The sequence below is a fragment of the Eimeria necatrix genome, genomic scaffold (assembly GCF_000499385.1).
Source record: "Eimeria necatrix Houghton genomic scaffold, Enh_scaff384, whole genome shotgun sequence".
Classification (NCBI taxonomy): domain Eukaryota; phylum Apicomplexa; class Conoidasida; order Eucoccidiorida; family Eimeriidae; genus Eimeria; species Eimeria necatrix.
In genome coordinates, this window is record NW_013654288.1 from 15,001 (window position 1) to 32,061 (window position 17,061).

General features: G+C 56.4%; 5 protein-coding genes across 5 annotated transcripts in view; 3 read left to right on the forward strand and 2 right to left on the reverse strand.

Moving 5' to 3' along the window:
• ENH_00049250 (hypothetical protein) overlaps window positions 1-571 on the reverse strand; it is a gene marked incomplete at both ends in the record, with an annotated part of 1,279 nt that extends 708 nt beyond the window's left edge. The window contains one exon of the mRNA XM_013581235.1: window positions 455-571. Coding sequence (XP_013436689.1) covers window positions 455-571 — 117 coding nt within the window. The remainder of the gene's footprint in view (window positions 1-454) is intronic.
• Window positions 572-4,955: 4,384 nt separating this feature from the next.
• Window positions 4,956-5,849, forward strand: ENH_00049260 (hypothetical protein; the record flags this gene model as incomplete). Its single annotated transcript, XM_013581236.1, has 2 exons — window positions 4,956-5,385; window positions 5,656-5,849. 2 exons carry the CDS (start codon window positions 4,956-4,958, stop codon window positions 5,847-5,849), a joined length of 624 nt encoding a protein of 207 aa, XP_013436690.1.
• A 2,704-nt stretch (window positions 5,850-8,553) lies between these two features.
• On the forward strand, window positions 8,554-11,558 carry ENH_00049270 (hypothetical protein, conserved; the record flags this gene model as incomplete). The annotated part of the gene is made up of 7 exons (XM_013581237.1): window positions 8,554-9,176; window positions 9,420-9,518; window positions 9,770-9,842; window positions 10,416-10,472; window positions 10,571-10,711; window positions 10,964-11,139; window positions 11,375-11,558. 7 exons carry the CDS (start codon window positions 8,554-8,556, stop codon window positions 11,556-11,558), a joined length of 1,353 nt encoding a protein of 450 aa, XP_013436691.1.
• Window positions 11,559-12,833: 1,275 nt separating this feature from the next.
• Window positions 12,834-14,918, reverse strand: ENH_00049280 (developmentally regulated GTP-binding protein 1, putative; the record flags this gene model as incomplete). The annotated part of the gene is made up of 5 exons (XM_013581238.1): window positions 12,834-13,112; window positions 13,318-13,583; window positions 13,876-14,064; window positions 14,275-14,388; window positions 14,651-14,918. 5 exons carry the CDS (start codon window positions 14,916-14,918, stop codon window positions 12,834-12,836), a joined length of 1,116 nt encoding a protein of 371 aa, XP_013436692.1.
• Window positions 14,919-15,117: 199 nt separating this feature from the next.
• On the forward strand, window positions 15,118-16,383 carry ENH_00049290 (hypothetical protein, conserved; the record flags this gene model as incomplete). Its single annotated transcript, XM_013581239.1, has 1 exon — window positions 15,118-16,383. The coding sequence occupies one exon, from the start codon at window positions 15,118-15,120 to the stop codon at window positions 16,381-16,383; it is 1,266 nt and encodes a 421-aa protein (XP_013436693.1).
• Between the last annotated feature and the right edge of the window lie 678 nt (window positions 16,384-17,061).

The following is a 17,061-nucleotide window of genomic DNA, read 5'->3' on the forward strand; positions in this document are numbered from 1 at the left end:
CGAATTGTAGGTGTCTTTCTCCTTGAGTCTCCCCGGAAAGTCTCGGCTCGCCTCATTTCTTTGTGTTACTTTCGATTTGAACTGCAGCAGCAGCTGCTGCTGCTGCTGCAGCACTTCCCTTCTCTTCTTTTCTCTCTCTGCAACTAAACTCTTTTCCTTTCTCTTTAAGTTGCTTCTTCGCAGCAGCTAACAGACAACTGCAGCAACAACGCTAAGCCCTGCTGCCCACTCACTGGATCTCCCCTGCAGCAGCAGCAGCAGCAGCAGCAGCAGCGGCGGCTGCAGCATCTTCGGCAGTGGCAGCAACATCTTCAGCAGCAGCAGCAGAAGCTCTAGCAGCAGCAGCGGGAGCAACACTTTCAGCAGCAGCAGCAGCAGCAGCAGCAGCAGCAGTAACATTCGCAGCAGCACGCTGGCGCAGCTGCTGCAGCACCTGCTGCGGCAGTAGCAGCACCATCGGCAGCAGCTGCAGCACAGTTTGCCAACGCGGCAGCAGCATTAGCTGCAGCAGCAACAGCAGCCGCTGCAGCACCGCCTGCTGCAGGAGCAACAGCAGCGGCTGCTGCCCCATCTGCTGCACAAGCAGCAGCGTCTGCTGCAGCAGCGCTCAGCAGCAGCTGCTGCAGCGCTCTGTGCAGCAGCAGCAAGCGCAGCGGCTGCAGCCCCTCTGCCGCAGCAGTTGCTGCCTCTCCTCTGCTGCAGCAGCTTCAGCAGCACTTGCTGCAGCGCTGTCTGCTGCAGCAGGCGCGGCAGCAGCTGCTGCAGCGCGGCCTGCTGCAGCAGCTGAGCAGCAGCAGCTGCAGCAGCAAACTGGGGAGCGTCGGGGCCCCCGAATGCCGCGATGGACTACCAGGGGGCCCCCCTCGGGGCTCCCGGCGGGCGGGCCCGGGAGCGGTCCGCAGCAGCAGCAGCAGCAGCAGCAGCAGCAGCAGCAGCAGCAGCAGCAAGGCGGAAGCTGCGGCCAGACGACCGGCTAGTCACCAGCATTTTGGCTGGAACTAAAAGCTACTGGGAAGCTCTTGAAGAGCTGCGGCAGCTAGCTGGGGAGCTAGCCAAAGAAAACAGTTTGCTGCGGGACAAAGCAGCAGCACAAGGGACTTTGCTGCAGCAGCGGGAGGCGGAGCAGCGGCAGCAGCGGCGGCAGCAGCAGCAGCAGCAGCAGCAGCAGCAGCAGCGCGCGGCGGCGGCGGCGCGCGCGCTGCAGCAGGAAAACGCGGAGCTGCGGCGGGAAGCAGCAGCAGCAGCAGCAGCAAAGCAGGAGCTGCAGCAACTCGCGCAGCAACTCGACAGACACAGAACAGAAAGTGAAAGAAAAAGCAATTTGCTGCTGCAGCAGCAAAAAGAAGTGGAGCGGCTGCAGGGGGAGCTGCAGCGCAGCAGCGCAGCAGCAGCAGGGCTGGCGCAGCGGGCCGAGCTGCTGCAGCAGCAGCTAGCAGCAGCAGCAGCAAAACGCAACATGCTGGTCTCGAAGGTGAAGCAGGAAATGAAAGACATAAAAGCTGCTGCTGCTGCTGCTCGCGAGGCGCTGCAGCAGCAGCTGGACAGCGCCGAGGAGAAAGTTGCTGCAGCAGAAAGAGCAGCAGCAGCACAACTAGCAGCAAAAGAAAGACAAATCCGCGCGCTGCAGCAAGCAGCAGCAGCAGATGAGTCCCAAATGAACTACTGCAGCAAAAGACAAGAAGAGCTGGAGCGGCAAGCAGCAAAGCTGCGCGCGCTGCTGCAGCAGCAAGCCGAACGCGCAGCAGCAGACGCAGCAAACTCCGACAGCAAACTGCAGCAGCTCGAGAACCAGCTCGAAGCAGCAGCAAAACTCAAGCAGCAAACTGCAGCAGAGAGCAGCAGCCTCCGAGCAGCAAACTGCGCCCTCAAGAAGCAGCTTGCTGCAGCAGAAGACAGGGCCCGCACGCTCCAGACCAATGCCCAGAAGGCCCAGGTCCGCTGCTGCTGCTGCTGCTGCTGCTGCTGCTGCTGCTGCTGCTGCTGCGGTTGTGTTCGCAGGGCTGCTGCTGCGCTGCTGCACGTTTGCATTTGCTGCTGCTGCGCATGCAGCGCTTCTGGTTCTTCCTATGCTTCTGCCGGCGCTGCTGCTGCTGCTGCTGCTGCTGCTGCTGCTTCCCCTGTGCTGCTTCTCTGCTGCTGCCGCGGCTGCTGCAGCAGCAGCAGCAGCAGCTGCTGCTGCTGCGGCAGCAGCTGCCCGCAGCTGCCGGAGACGTTCATTTGGGTTTTTTGCTTCTACAGATTTGTGCATTTCAGTGTCTGTACAGCTCAGCAGCAGCAAACTTGCTGCTAGGAATGTTTGCTGCGTTGCTGCTTGCTGCTGAAGGAGCTTCTTGCTGCTGCTTGCTGCTGCTTGCTGCTGCTTGCTGCTGCTTGCTGCTGCTTGCTGCTGCTTGCTTCTGGGCCTTTCTTGCTCTTTTGTTTTTTGCTTCTTTGCTGCTGCTGCTGCATCTTCTTCCTTTTCGTGTTTTTGCCCTTTTGTCTCATGCTGCACCGTTGCCTCGCTAAACCCTAAACCCTAAACCCTAAACCCTAAACCCTGAACGCTTCCCTATGAGCTGTTTGCTGCTGTTGCTGCTGCAGAGCCAGCTCAAAGAAGCGGAGCGGGAAGCAGCAGCAGCAGCAGCACGGGAAGCAGACGCAGCAGCAGAGCGGGACCGGCTGCAGCAGGAGCTGGCAGCAGTGCAGGAAGCAGCAGCAGCAGCAGCAGCAAAAGAAAGGAAGCAAAGACAAGAAATAGAAAATGCTCTTCAAGGAGATTACACTCGAGCGCAGCAAGAGCTGGCGAGAGCAGCAGCAGAGCTGCGGGGGGAGCGGAACAAGTTTGCTGCGCTGCAGCTGCAGCAGCAGCAGCAGCAGCAGCAGCTGCAGCAGCTGCAGCAGGCCGACGCCAAGCTGCAGCAACTCAGCCTCCCCTTCTCCAGAATCAAATCTGCTTTTGCTGCTCTCACTGGACAGCTAGCTGCTGATGATCTCCAGCTAGCTGCTGGAGTTTGCCAGGCCCTCAGGGACTTCGCAGAGGCCAGGCAGGACCTCCAGGTGACTCCCCAGCTAGCTAGCTAGCTAGCTAGCTAGCCAGATGCCAGCTAGCTAGCTAGCTAGCCAGACGCCAGCTAGCTAGCTAACTAGCTAGATAGCCAGCCACCAGCTAGCTAACTAGCTAGATAGCCAGCCACCAGCTAGCTAGCTAGCTAGCTAGCTAGCCAGCCTCCAGCTAGCTAGCTAGCTAGCTAGCTAACTAGATGGTGGCTGGCTACAAACTTGTAGCCTACCCTAGCTAGCTAGCGAGCTAGCTAGCCAGACCTATGTAGCTGCCTACGTACCGGAGCTAGCTAGCTAGGTAGCCTAACTGCTAGCTAGCTAGCTATCCAAACAGCTAGCTAGCTATCCAAACAGCTAGCTAGCTATCCAAACAGCCAGCTAGCTAGCTAGCTAGCTAGCTAGCTAGCCAAGCAGCTAGTTAGCTGGTTATCCGAACATCTTTCTAGCTAGCTAACCAAACATTTAGCTAGATAGCTAGCCAAGATTTAGCTAGCTAGCTAGCTGGAGCCGCTGCTGCTTCTCGGAGAGATACTTGTGCTGCGGGTGTTGCCACACGGGTTATACACTTGGCGTTTCTGCTGCTGCTGCTGCTGCTGCTGCTGCTGCTGCTGCTGCTGCTGCTGCAGGCGCAAGAAGCAGCTCTGAGCTCGCTGCAGCTGCAGATGGAGGCCGTGAAGCGCGAAGCAGAAGCAGGAGCAGCAGCAGCAGCAAAACTGGAAGCAGCAAATGAAGAACTGGAGTCTCTGAAAGCAGCAGGAGAGCAGCTAGCAGCAGAAATGAGGAAGCTGGGGGACCAGCACACAGCTTTGCTGCTGGAGAAGGAGCAGCAGCAGCAGCAGCACAGCAGCAGGCTGCAGCAGCTGCAGCAGCAGAAGGAGGAGGGCGAGCAGCAGCTCAAGAAGCAGGCTGCTGCTGCTGCTGCAGCAGCAGCAGACCGGCAGCAGCACCTGCAGCAGCAGCTAGACGCAGCAAACAAAAGGGCAGCAGCGCTGCAGCAGCAGAAAGAAGACACAGAAAAAGAGCTGCAAGAAACCCGCCGGCAGGCCGACAGCGCAGCAGCAGCAGCAGCAGCTGCTGCTGCTGCTGCTGCTGCTGCGCTGCAGCGGCGTGAGGCGGAACTGGAGGACCTGCAGCAGCAGCTGCAGCAGCAGCAGAAGCAGCTTGCAAACCTACAGACGAAGATCGAGGAGGAGACACAAGCAGCAGCAGAAAGAGACAAGAAAGCAAACAGGGAGCAGCAGCAGCTGCAGCAGCAGCTGCAGCAGCTCGCTGCAGCAAAGGACACTGAAGCGAAGAAGGCGGAAAGACTGCAGCACGAGGTAGAAGAACAGCAGCAGCAGCAGCAGCAGCAGAAGCAAAAGCTGGAGACACAGCTCAAGGAGAGGCAGCAGCAAATTGAAGAGCTAGAGGAGCAGTGCAGGAAGCAGCAGCAGCAAATGCAGCAGCAGCAGCAGCAGCAACGCGAGGACCAGGAGCAGAAGGAGAAGAAGCACCAGCAGCAGCTGCAGCAGCTGCAACAGCAGCTGCAGCAGAAGGTCGAAGAGCTGCAGCAGGATATCAAGAAGCAGCAGCAGCAGCAGCAGCGTGAAGCTGAGGACCACAAACAGCAACTGCAGCAGCTGCAGCACCAGCTGGACTTGGCGAAGAAGGAAGCAGCAGACCAGCAGCAGCAGCACGAGCAGCAGCAGAAGCAGCAGCAGCAGAAGCAGCAGCAGCAGCAGCAGCAGCAGCAAGAAAAGGAAGCGGAACAAAACAAGGCACTGGATGCTGCTCGGGCTGAGGCCTCGAAGCTGCAGGAGGAGCTGGGGGCGGTGCAGCAGCAGCTGCGAGAGGCGCAGCAGCAGCTGCAGCAGCAGCAGCGGGAGGCGCAGCAGCAGCAGCAGCAGCAGCAAAAGGAACTGGAGACCAAAAGCAATATGATAGAAAGTGCTAAACAAAAATATGCAGATTTAGCAACTAAACATAATGAACTTGTGAAGAAGTTTAATGCTGCAGTGGCAATGGAGAAGGAGCAGCGCAGCAAAGGCGACGAAGCAGCAGCAGCAGCAGCAGCAGCTGCTGCTATAGCTGAGGAGAAGCAGCAAGCAGCAGCCACTGCGGAGCAGCAGCTGCAGCAGACGCAGCAGCAACTCGCAGCACTGCAGAAGGAGCTAAGTGAAGCAAAAGCAGCAGCAAAGAAGGCAGAGGAAGCCCAGAAGGCAGCAGAGAAAAAGGCTGCTGCTGCTGCTGCTGCTGCACCTGCAGCAACTGCAGCAGCAGCAAAAGCAGCCCCACCAAAAGCTGCTGCCAAGGCAAAGGCTGCTGCGCCCAAGGCAAAGGCCCCAGCCCCTCCTCCGCCGGCGGATGGTAAGTTTCACAACTATGCTGCTGCTGCTGCTGCTGCTGCTGCTGCTGCTGCTGCTGCTGCTGCTGCTGGTGCAGAGTGCTGCTAGTGTTGCTGTTGCTGCTGCTGCTGCTGCTGCTGGTGCTGCTGTTGCTGCAGCAACAGCTTGCATTCTAGCCTTCTGCAGCCTTCCTAGTAGATGGGCGGCTGCTTGTCTGCTTTGCTGCTGCTGCTGCTGCTGCTGCTGCTGTTTTTGATCTTTTTGTGAGCTGCTGCTGCACGTGTGCCTGCAGAACCCGAAGCAGCAGCAGCAGCAGCAGCAGCAGCAGAAGCTCCTGCGGAGAGCTCCGGCGGATTCTTTTCTTGGTTTGGCGGCGGCACTGCAGCAGCAGAACCTGCAGCAGCAGAGGAGGCAGCAGCAGCAGCAGCAGACAGTGAGCCTGCTGCTGCTGCAGAGCCAGCCAGCAGCGGCTGGAGCCTCTGGTAAACCCTAAACCCTAAACCCTAAACCCTAGACCCTCTTTTTGGCTGCGAGCTCGTAGATTTTAAAGACTCATATTTAGACTTTTGAATATGCTAGAAAAGCTGTAGCAGCAAATCAGATAGGTAGAAGCAGCAGGCAGCAGCAGCAGCAGCAGCAGCAGCAGCAGCAGCAGCAGCAGCAGCAAACAGACAAAAAAGAAAGAACTAAAAGAAATTAAAAAGGAAACAAATACAGAAAAGGAAGCAAAAGGAAAAAGAAAAAGAAATAAAAGAAAGAAGACAGTGAGGCTGCTGCTGGAGGATAAAAGGAAATTGAAAAGGAAAAAGAAATAAAAGAAATAAAAAAGAAATTAAACAAAAAAAGAAATAAGAAATAAATAAAAAGAAATAAAAAAATAAAAAGAAATAAAAAGAAATAAAAAAGAAATAAAAAGAAATAAAAGGAAATGAAAAAGAAATGAAAAAAGATACTTGAGGGTCTGCTGCAGCAGCGCTGCTGCTCCTGCAGCAGCAGACTGCAGCAGAACAGCTTCTGGGCTTTTGCTGCTGCAGAGGGTCTGCTGCAGCAGTGCTGCTGCTGCTGCTGCTGCTGCAGCAGCAGTGATGCTGCTGCTGCTGCTGCTGCTGCAGCAAGCTGCAGCAGAACAGCTTCTTCACTTTTGTTGCTGCCTTTGCCATGTAGATACACCTGAAAAGAGCTGAAGAGACGAAAAACAAAAAGACAAAAAGTGAATTAAAAGAAAACAAGAAAGAAACAAAAAAGAAAACAAAAAAGAAACAAAAAAGAAACAAAAAAGAAAGAAAAAGAAACAAAAAAGAAAACAAAAAAGAAACAAAAAGAAGATTAAAAAGAGACAAAAAGGAAGATAAAAGACACACAGAAAGGGGAATGGACCAATGGTCTCTTGCGCGTCGCACCTTTGCATTCCTAGCTAGCTAGCTAGCTAGCTAGCTAGCTAGCTATATAGCTAGTTGAATAGGTAGCTAGCTAGCTGCATAGCTAGCCAGCTAGCTAGATATGTAGCTAGCTAGCTAGCTAGTTAGATAGCTGGCTCCAAGTTGGTGAGTTAGCTCGCTGGCCAGACAGCCACCAGCTAGCTAGATAATTAGACATCCACCAGCTAGCCAGCCAGCTAGCTAGCTAGCTAGCCAGCTAGCTAGCCAGCTAGCTAGCTAGCCGGCTGACTAGCTAGCTTAGCAGACAGTAGCTAGCTGGGTGGCGGGCCAAACGAGGGTTGCTGCTTCTAGATCCTACAGCCCCAGTTAGAGGGCTGCAGTCCTCTCTGGCTAGCTGGCTAGCTAGCTAGCTAGCTAGCCAGCCAGCCAATCGGCAATCTAGCAGGCTAGCTAGCTAACTGGCTAGCCAGCGAGCAAGCCGATTGGCTCTCTAGCTGGCTAGCTGGCTAGCTAGCTAGCTAGCCAATTGGCTGTCTGGCTGGCTAGCCACCTGTCTAGTTGGCTAGCTGGTTGGCTAGCTGGCTAGCTAGCTGGCTAGCTGGCTGGCTAGCTAACTGGCTAGCTTGCAATGCCTCGTTGGCGGCGTCGCTAGCTGTCCCTCCCTAGTTAAAGGGAGGTGTGTATCGCGCCTTGACTATACGACCAAAACCCTAAACCCTAAACCCTAAACCCTAAACCCTAAACCCTGGAGTCTAAACCCTAAACCCAAACCCTAAACCCCACCGCAGCAAAACAAATTAATTAAAGTAATAAATAAAATTATCAAATAAACCCCCTCAAAGCAACTCAGAGGGGCTGGGGGCCCCCAAGGTCACCTGGGGACCCCAGGGGGGCCCCCAGGGGCCCCCTCGAGGCTTCTACGGGCCCCCAGGGGCCCCTGGGGGCCCCCAGGGGCCCCTGGGGGGCCCCTTGGTCTTTAAGCCTTTAATTAGTATTTAAAAAATAGTTTTGTGTCAATTAAAGTTCAAAGAAAATCAAATTTGAAGGACTGGCTGGCTGCAGTTTGCTGGGACCCCAGCCGCAGCAGCAGCAACCGCAGCAGCAGCAGCAGCAGCAGCAGCAGCAGCAGCAAAGTTTCAGCGACCACGCAGGTACTTTTTGGGTCATTTTTGCTGCTTCTTTGCTGCTTTTCAAGGGACTCCTTGGGGGCCCCCGGGCCTCCTTGGGGGCCCCTGTGGGGCCCCAGGGTTCTGCAGCTTTTCTGCTGCCAGGGGCCCCCTGAGGGCCCCTGGGGCCCCCAGGGGCCCCCATGGCTCTGCTCTGGAAGGGTACTGGGGCCCTTCTTAGGGGGCCCCTAGGGGCCAAAAATCGGACCCTCCTGGGGGCCCCCATGAGGGGGGCCCCCAAGGGGGCCCTCCGTGAGCTGGGGGGCCCCCGGGGGGCCCCCCATTGGGCAACAAGGGGGGCCCTTTACAAACAGGGGCCCCCTATCTCGTGTGCGCCCATTTGGTGGGGCCCCCCTGCCCACTGTCCCGCTGCTGCTGCTGCTGCCAGTCGTGCTGCTGCTGCTGCTGCTGCTGCTGCTGCTGCTGCCATGCATACGCATACAAGAGGCCGCAGCAGGAATAGACTGCAGCAGCAAACGGCGCGGGGGCTGCTGCTGCGCCGCCACCTTCGCTTCTTCTTCTTGAAGGTTCATCCAGGTGAGGGTTCAGCAGCAGCGGCTGCTGCTGCTGCTGCTGCTGCTGCTGCCGCTGCTGCTGCTGCTGCTGCTGCTGGTGCCATCGCAGCAGCAGCGGCGGCGGCACCAGATGGGCTGGAACAGCAGCAGAAGCAGCGGCAGCAGCACCTACAGCAGCAGCAGCAGCACCTACAGCAGCAGCAGCAGCAGCAAACTGCCACCACTAGCCATACCCCAGCACGAGCCTTACAAACACCTCAAACAAACTACCAGCAGCAGCAGCAGCAGCAGCAGCAGCAGCAGCAGCAGCATTTGGGATTGGGGTGTATGTACAGACCTGACCCACGACTTTCCTGAAGAAGCTCGACAAGTTAATGGCTGTTCTCTGTCTCAGTTTAACGCCTACGTGGACTTGCTGCAGCAGCTGCTGCAGCAGCAGCAGCCGCAGCAGCAGCAGCAGCAGCAGCAGCAGGGAGAGCAGCAGCTAGCAAATAAGCTGCCCTTTGTGGGCAAAACCATCACCTTCTTTTTGCCGCAGCTGGGGGCTTCTGCAGCAACACAAATTGACGCCTTAGACTGTGTGCAGCAGCAGCAGCAGCAGCAGAAGCAGCAGCAGCAGCAGCAGCAGCAGGAACAGCAGCAGCAGCAGCAGCAGCAGCGAAAAGCGAAGCAGCTGGTTCGCCCAGTGTACGTACACCTTCATTCCCTGCCCTCGGACGTCCACCGGTCCCAAGTCGAGGCAATTGTGGAAAAGTGAGCACAAACCCTAAACCCTAAACCCTAAACCCTAAACCCTAAACCCTAAACGCTAAACCCTAAACCCTAAAACTTAACTCCCAAACCAATTACTGTAGGCTCTAAACCCTAGGCATAGTGTACGGGAGGCCGTGGCACCTGCTGCGAAGGTATGTAGTGTTTAGGGTTTAGGGTTCAGGGTTCAGGGTTTAGGGTTTAGGGTTTAGGGTTTAAGGATTAGGGTTTAGGGTTTGTCTGCAGCCTCTATCTCCGCCTGACAGCAGCAGTTGAAGGAATAGAAGAGCCTCTACAAGAAGTTGCAAAGCCGGCGCCGCTGCTGACCCCCAAATACAAAGAAAAGTAAACCCCAAACCCTAAACCCTAAACCCTAAACCCTAAACCCTAAGCCCTAAAAGCTGCTTAGCGATAGGATAAACCCAAAACTCTAAACCCTGGACCCTAAACCCTAGATGAGCAGCAAGGGCTGAGGCTGGGTGAAATTCCAGGAATTTACGACCTAGTCAGCCCTCAAGGGTTTAGGGTTTAGGGTTTAGGGTTTAGGGTTTAGGGTTTAGGGTTTAGGGTTTAGGGTTTGCGGCGTCTGTGCTCAGGCAGGCGATGGAAAGTCTTTTTCAGCAGCAAATAGATGAGCTGGCTTTTAAAGACGCCTTGTACCAGCAGGATGTCAAATACATTGCGTAAACCCTAAACCCTAAACCCTAAACCCTAAACCCTAAACCCTATATCTTTAACTCAGTGCTATGCATCCTAGGCCTGAGCTTCTGGGCCATCAAAAATGCGGGCAAAACTCTAAACCCTAAACCCTAAATCTTGGGATCTAAGTCCTTTACCCTAAGCCCTAAGCCCTAAACCCTAAACCCTAAACCCTAAACCCTAAACCCTAAACCCTAAACCATAAACCCTTGTTTTTTGGCTGCAGACGGGTCAAAGCCATGAGGCGCTGCTTTCGCTCCTACGAGAAAAAGCTAACGGAAGATGCTTTCCGCACCAAGGCGAGCCCTGACCCTAAACCCTAAACCCTAAACCCTAAACGCTAAACCCCAAACCCTAAACCCTAAACCCTAAATCATGAATCTCAGACCCTAAACCCTAATTTTTTTGTTGCGCCGGTTAAACGATCTTCTGAGGCGCGAGCCACAGTGCTGCGCAAGAGGGTTTTAGCCCTTTGAATTCAACACGGGTGTCGAGTTTAGGGTTTAGGGTTTAGGGTTTAGGGTTTAGGGTTTTTGCTTTCAGAACAAGAAGGCGAGGAAGCGGAAGCTGTCGAGGGTGCTGCAGCGTGCGGAGAAAATAGTGAGTCTTGAGCGCGGCAGCTGCTGCGCCTGTGAGCCCCTAGGGTTTAGGGTTTAGGGTTTAGGGTTTAGGGTTTAGGGTTTAGGGTTTGCATGCAGGTCTACAGAAAATTCGGACCCGACCCCAAAACCCCTCCCCCAGATGCTGCTGAGCTGCTGCGAAAAGTCGAAGTGGCGGAAAGTGGATTTCACCCCGAGCTGGTGTACGTACACTCGAGCCTCACGCAGCAGCAAAGACGCGTAAGTGCAGCAGCAGCAGCAGCAGCAGCAGCAGCAGCAGCAGCAGCGGCGGCGGCGGCGGGAGGCGCTGGCTGCTGCTGCTGCAGCAGCGGCTGGCGGCGGCGCTGCTGCTGCTGCGGCCGTGGTTGCTGCTGCCCTGCTGCCGAGCCGTCCTGCTTCCCCTGAGCCCCTGCTGCTGCTGCTGCTGCTGCTTTACCTGCTGCTGCTGCTGCTGCTTTACCTGCTGCTGCTGCTGCTGCTGCTGCTGCGCAGGAGGCGCTGGATCGCCTCTGCGGCCGATCCCCCAGCCATCTTGCTGCAGCAGATCGCTGGCTGCTGCAGTCTTTGCTGCAAACCCTCAGAAGAAATAAACCCCCAATTCCTTTGCTGCTGAAGCAGCAGTACCGCCTCATAGAGTCCACGGGCATTTTCGAGGTCTCCCAATTAGGGTTTAGGGTTTAGGGTTTGGGGTTTAGGGTTTGGGGTTGGCGCGCCCAGTTCGGCGGAACCGGCGGCGCTCCTGCTGCTGCTGCGGTTGCTGCTGCTGCCACTGCTTCTGCTGCTGCGGTCCAAGAAGCTGTTCGAGCGCATTATTATTGTTGCTGCTGCTGCTGCTGCTGCTGCTGCTGTTGCTGTTGCTGCTGCTGCAGGTACCGTTTAATTTGGAAGTTTGGCCGTTTGCAGACTTGCTAGAAAAGCACCTCGACGAAGCCACACGAGCCAGAAAAAAGGTGCAGCAGCAGCAGCAGCAGCAGCAGCAGCAGCAGCAGCAGCAGCTTTGGCTAACAGCAGCAGTGGCGCTAGAGCTAAGAAGAGCAGTAGCAGCAGCAGCAGCAGCAGTACTAGCGTCAGCAAGAGCAACTCGTAGCTGCAGCAGCAGCAAACTGTGTTTCCTGTGCTGCTGCTGCTGCTGCTGCTGCTGCAGCTCCTTGGCCCCCTGGCAAACGACGAGAATTAACAAGAAGAGCATTTTGGGGCTTCTTCTCTGCATGCGGCCATTGGGACGTTATGCCTGCATGCTTTTTGCATGCATGCATGCATGCATGCATGCATGCATGCAGAAGTGCATGCGTGCATGCATGCATGCATGCAGAAGTGCATGCATGCGTGCATGCATATATGATGACCTCAGCGCATGCGTGCAGCTGCCGCTGCATGCATGCAACCCTTTGCCTTAGCTGCATGCATGCATGCGCTGCTGCACTTGTGCTGCACAACTTGCAAGCAAGCAAGCATGCATGCATGCATGCGTGCATGCATGCTGCAGCATTTGCATGCATGCATGCATGCATGCATGCATGCAGCAGCATTTGCATGCATGCGTACGCGGTGCATGTACGCAGATGAGCCAACTGCTACTAACTAACTTATTGCATGCATGCATGCAGAAGTGCATGCATGCATGCATGAATGGGTCTATTTTAGCGTGGCTTAGTGCAGAAGCTTGCAGGAGGGTTTAGGGTTTAGGGTTTAGGGTTTGGGAATTGGGCCAGCAAAACAACCTTTCTAGAACTGCATGCATGCGCGCATGCATGCAAAGTTGTTGACAGAAAACGTCCATATTGCTGCTGCACTGCAGCAGCGCCGCGCTGCAGCACTGCAGCAGCGCGGCGCTGCAGCAGCAGCACGGGAGCAGCAGCAAAGCAGCAGCGCGGCGCTGCAGCAGCAGCACGGGAGCAGCAGCAAAGCAGCAGCGCGGCGCTGCCGGCCTGCAGCAGCCCCTGCCTTCCGTCTGCTGCTGCTCGTGCTGCTTGGCGTTTGCTGCTGCTGCTGCTGCTGCTGGTGCTGCCAGCTCTTGTGGCATTAAAGCTTGTGGCTCGCTAAAATGACTTATTTGTGGTTAAAATAATTGAAATGATTAAAATAATTAAAATAATTAAAAGAATTAAAAGAATTAAAAGAATAAAGAAATCCAAAGAAGAAGAACTGAAAGAATCGCCACTCGGCTTCAACTGCTGCGCCTGCAATTCAACTTCGCCTCCGTGGCGAAGTTGAATTTCGAATTTCTCCGCGATCCGGCGGTCCCCCGAGCCGATTCGCGCACCAAACCGCAGCAAATGAAGCAATTAAGAAGAATAAAGGTAAATGAAAGAGAAATGAAAGATAAATAAAAGAGAAATGGAGAAAAAGCGGCGAAGATCGGTCACTTTTTGACGATTTGCACGACGTCTTCGTCCTGCAGCTGGTGGTCCTTGCCCACCTTCTGCGGGTTGTGCTTCGCACTCTTCCCCCAAACCACCGCAAACTTGAACTCCTCCAAAAGGCTTTTGTGAATGCGGCAGCAAAAGTCCTCCACTTTGCTGCTGCTGCAGCGCAGCACCACCGGCGCGGAGTAGTCTGGGATTTGGCCGCGGGGCTTCGTGTACACTCTTATCAAACTCAGGTACTCCCAGATCTTCTCCAACAAACCGTCCAGGTTCAGCTGCGCAAACCCTAAACCCTAAACCCTAAACCCTAAACCCTAGCAAACGCCAAACCCTACACCCTAACCAACCCCAAAACCCCAACCCCAAACCCCAACCCTAAACCCTAACAAACCCCAACCCCCAACCCCAAACAACAACCGACAACCGCACGCCCCTCCCACTCCAGGCTCAAGGGTTTAGGGTTTAGGGTTTAGGGTTTACCTCGAGGTTGGCGGAGATGGGGACATAATGGGGAACTTGTTCAAGAATGTCGAGTTCCTGAATAGTGATTTGGTCGATTTTGTTGACAGCGTAAATGCAGGGTACGTACAGTCGATTGCCTTCGATTACATCTATTAAATCGTCTGCTGTTGCGTCGCAGCGTACAGACACCTGAGCGTTCAGAATGCGGTACTCCTGCAGGATCAGCCGGATGGTTTCTTCGTCCAGCTGTGTCAGTGGCCCGCTCCGGCTCACGCTTATGCCCCCTGCAGCAGCAGCAGCAGCAGCAGCAGCAGCAGCAGCAGCAGCGGGGGGGGAGGTGGGGGAGGTGGGGGAGCGGAGCGACTGGGACCTGCTGCAGCGGCAGGGGCACTCGAGCTGCAGCAGCAGCTGCTGCAGCAGCAGCAGCAGCTGCTGCAGCAGCAGCAGCAGCAGCAGCAGCAGCAGCTGCAGCAGCAGCAGCAGCTGCAGCAGCAGCAGCAGCTGCAGCAGCAGCAGCAGCAGCAGGGGCAGCAGCAGCAGCAGCAGGGGCAGCAGCAGCAGCAGCAGGAGGGGCACCTTTGTCCTTTCTGACGAGGGTGATGTTGGGGGGTTTTTTGTTGAGTCGAATTCCAAATCCCTCGAGTTCCTTTTCAATAATTCTTTTGTGAGTTAAGGGTTTTAAAACATCCAAAACAATCAAAATTAAAGAACAAGTCCGCGCCACCGCTATCACCTGCCGCCCACGCCCCTTCCCGTCCTTCGCGCCTAAGCAGCAGCAGCAGCAGCAGCAGCAGCAGCAGCAGCAGCAGCAGCAGCAGCAGGGAGGTCTGTTGCGGCTGCGCCGAGAGCCAGACAGCGAGCTAGCTGGTGGCTAGGCTGCTGCTGCTGCATGCGACCGAGCCCCCAAACCCTAAACCCTAAACCCTAAACCCTAAACCCTAAACCCTAAACCCTAAACCCTAAACCCTAGCTGACCTTCAATGATTCCGGGAAGGTCCAGAAGCTGCATTTTTGCGCCTTTGTAGCGAAAAACTCCAGGGACACAAGTCAGAGTTGTGAATTCATAAGCAGCAACTTCGCTGAAGGTACCTGCAGCAGCAGCAGCAGCAGCAGCAGCAGCAGCAGGTTAGAATGAGGCGAGATGCGTAGCAGCAGCACAGTCCGAAGCGCAGCAGCAGCAGCAGCAGCACAGCCACGGTCCAGCTGCACCACCCGAGCCCCCTCTTGGCTCATCATCAGCAGCAAGAGCAGCACCCCCCTGCTGCTGCTGCTGCTGCTGCTGCTGCTCCCGCTCCCCCCCTGCTGCTGCTGCTGCTCCCGCTGCTGCTGCTGCTGCTGCTGCTGCAGTGACCTGTGAGTTTGTTGAGAAGAGTGCTCTTGCCGACGGAGGGGAAGCCCACGAGGCCAATCCTGGCATCTCCAGTCTTGGAAACTTCGAAGCCTTCGCCGCGGCCGCCGCGGCTGCTGCTGCTGCTGCTGCTGCTGCTGCCGTCGAGCAGCTGGCCGCGCAGCTTGGCGAGTTTGGCCTTGAGCAGCCCCAGGTGGAAGTTGGTGGCTTTGTTCTTCTGCGTGCGGGCGATCTCGGCCTCCACCTCGCTGATCTTCTGCAGCACCGACATCTTTCGAAGCCCAGACTTTCCCTTTTTGTTTTATTTTATATTTTCGAATTTATTTCCAAAAAAAAGCAAAAAAAAACACACAAAGTTCCCAGAGAACGACGCCGCAACCCCAGAAGCAGCCAGCGCCCAGTGCGGGGAAGCGTCCAACGCCACGCGCAATATCAAAGCAGCAGCAGCAGCAGCAGCAGCAGCGGCGGCGATGCAAGCAGCAGCAGCAGCTATGCGAGCAGCTGCAGCAGCCAAACTACGTACACCGCTGCAGCAGCAAGGCCCACCGGCAAGGTCCTGGGGCTGCATGCATGCGGACCCGCAGACGCTGCTGCAGCAAACCAACAGCCCCAAGTCTTGCTGCTGCAGCAGCAAATCCAAAAGCCAACACAAACGTGCTGCTCACCATGTGCGCCGACGGAGAGCTCTAACACCAGCAGCAGCAGCAGCAGCAGCAGCGGCTGCTGTTGCTGCTGCTGCTCGCGTGGCTATGGCGCAGCACTCCGCCTGTCTGCTGCTGCTACACAGCGCCAAAACTCTAAGGGCACTGGGGCCCCCCAGAAGGGGCCCCAACGAGCTGCTGGGAAGCAGAGGTGCAGCAGCAGCAGCAGCAGCAGCAGCAGCAGCAGCAGCAGGTAGCTGCTGCACCCTCCCCCCTATCAAGCGACAAGCGCTGCTGCCCTTTGCTGCAGCACGCAGCTACACCCAATATGCAACAGCGGCAGAGGCTGCAGCAACAAGAGCAGCAGCAGCAGCAGCAGCAGCAGCGGAGCTTCCGGGGCCGGCTCTCTCGCCAGCAGCAGCAACAGGAGCTGATGCAGCGCGGAAACTGGCAGCAGCAGCAACTGCAGCAGCAGCAGCAGCAGCAGATGTACAGACTCGGCCCGCGTGGGGCCTTCGGCACACTTGGAGGCCCCACAGCGTGGGAAGTGATGCAGCGCAGCAGCTGCAGCAGCTGCAGCAGCTAGCAGCAGCAGCAGCAAACCAACTTATTGAATGCACAACTCCCGAATTCCTTGCTTGGGGACCCTCGTGGGGCTGCCGTGCGCCCTCGGAGCAGCAGGCGGGGGCCCCCGCAGCAGCAAGCAGCAGCAGCAGCAGCAGCAGCAGCAGCAGCAGCAGCAGCAGCGGGTGGAGCCCTTCGGAGTTCCTGCTGGCAGCAGCAGAAACGCATGCAGCGCTGCTGCACCTCCGGCTTGCAGATCTGTCGGCTTCGCAGCTTTATGGTGGCATTCAGGCTGCTGCCATTTTGCTGCTGCTGCAGCGCTCGAAGCAGCAGCAGCAGACGCAACAGCTGCTGCAGCAAAGTCACAGCAGCAGCAGCAGCAGCAGCAGCTTGGAGCAATTCGCAAGGGCCGCCTTTTGTCTCTACGAAGAAAGACTTCATGAAGCACCACTCGCCGATGTGGGGGAAACAAATTGCTGCTGCTGCTGCTGCTGCTGCTGCTGTCTCGAGTGCTCTGCTGCTGCTGTTTAGGGCCCTGGCTGCTGGTGCAGCAGCAGCAGCTGCTGCTGCTGCAGCCTGCGTTTTGCTGCTGCTGCTGCTGTGGCTTTTTGAATGGACCGGCAGTTGCTGCTTTCCTGCTGCTGCTTTTTTGCTGCTGCTGCTTTGTGCTGCTCTTCTGCTGCTGCTGCGGCACTAGCTGCTGCTGCTGCTACGCGAACTGTGTTGCTCAGTACCCTGCTGCTGCTGCTGCTGCTGCTGCTGCTGCTGCTTCAGGTTGGCCGCATGGCGTGGCTCTCTGTTGCTGCTCTGCCGCCAGGGATTTCTTCTGACTTCTTCTTTCTGGCTGTCAACGCCCGCATGCATGCGGGTCTGCAGCAGCAGCAGCAGCAGCAACAGCAGCAGCAGCAGCAGCAGCAGCAGCAGCCGGCACGGGAGCGGGAAGTACAGCAACAGCAAGCCCAGCAGCAGCAGCCGCAGGAGCACGAGAAGGACCAGCAGCAACCGCCGCAGGAACAGCAGCCGCAGCAGCTGCAACAGCAACAGCAGCAACAACAGCAGCAGCAGCAGCAGCAGCAGCAGCAGCAGAACCTAAGCTTGCTTGCTGATGTGCTGCACCCTTTTAGCCATGACTCCCTGAGGGGGCAAATGCCTTTTCTTAGAGACCGAACCCTTCTTGAGTTCATCAGCAGCAAACTTGCTGCTGCACCA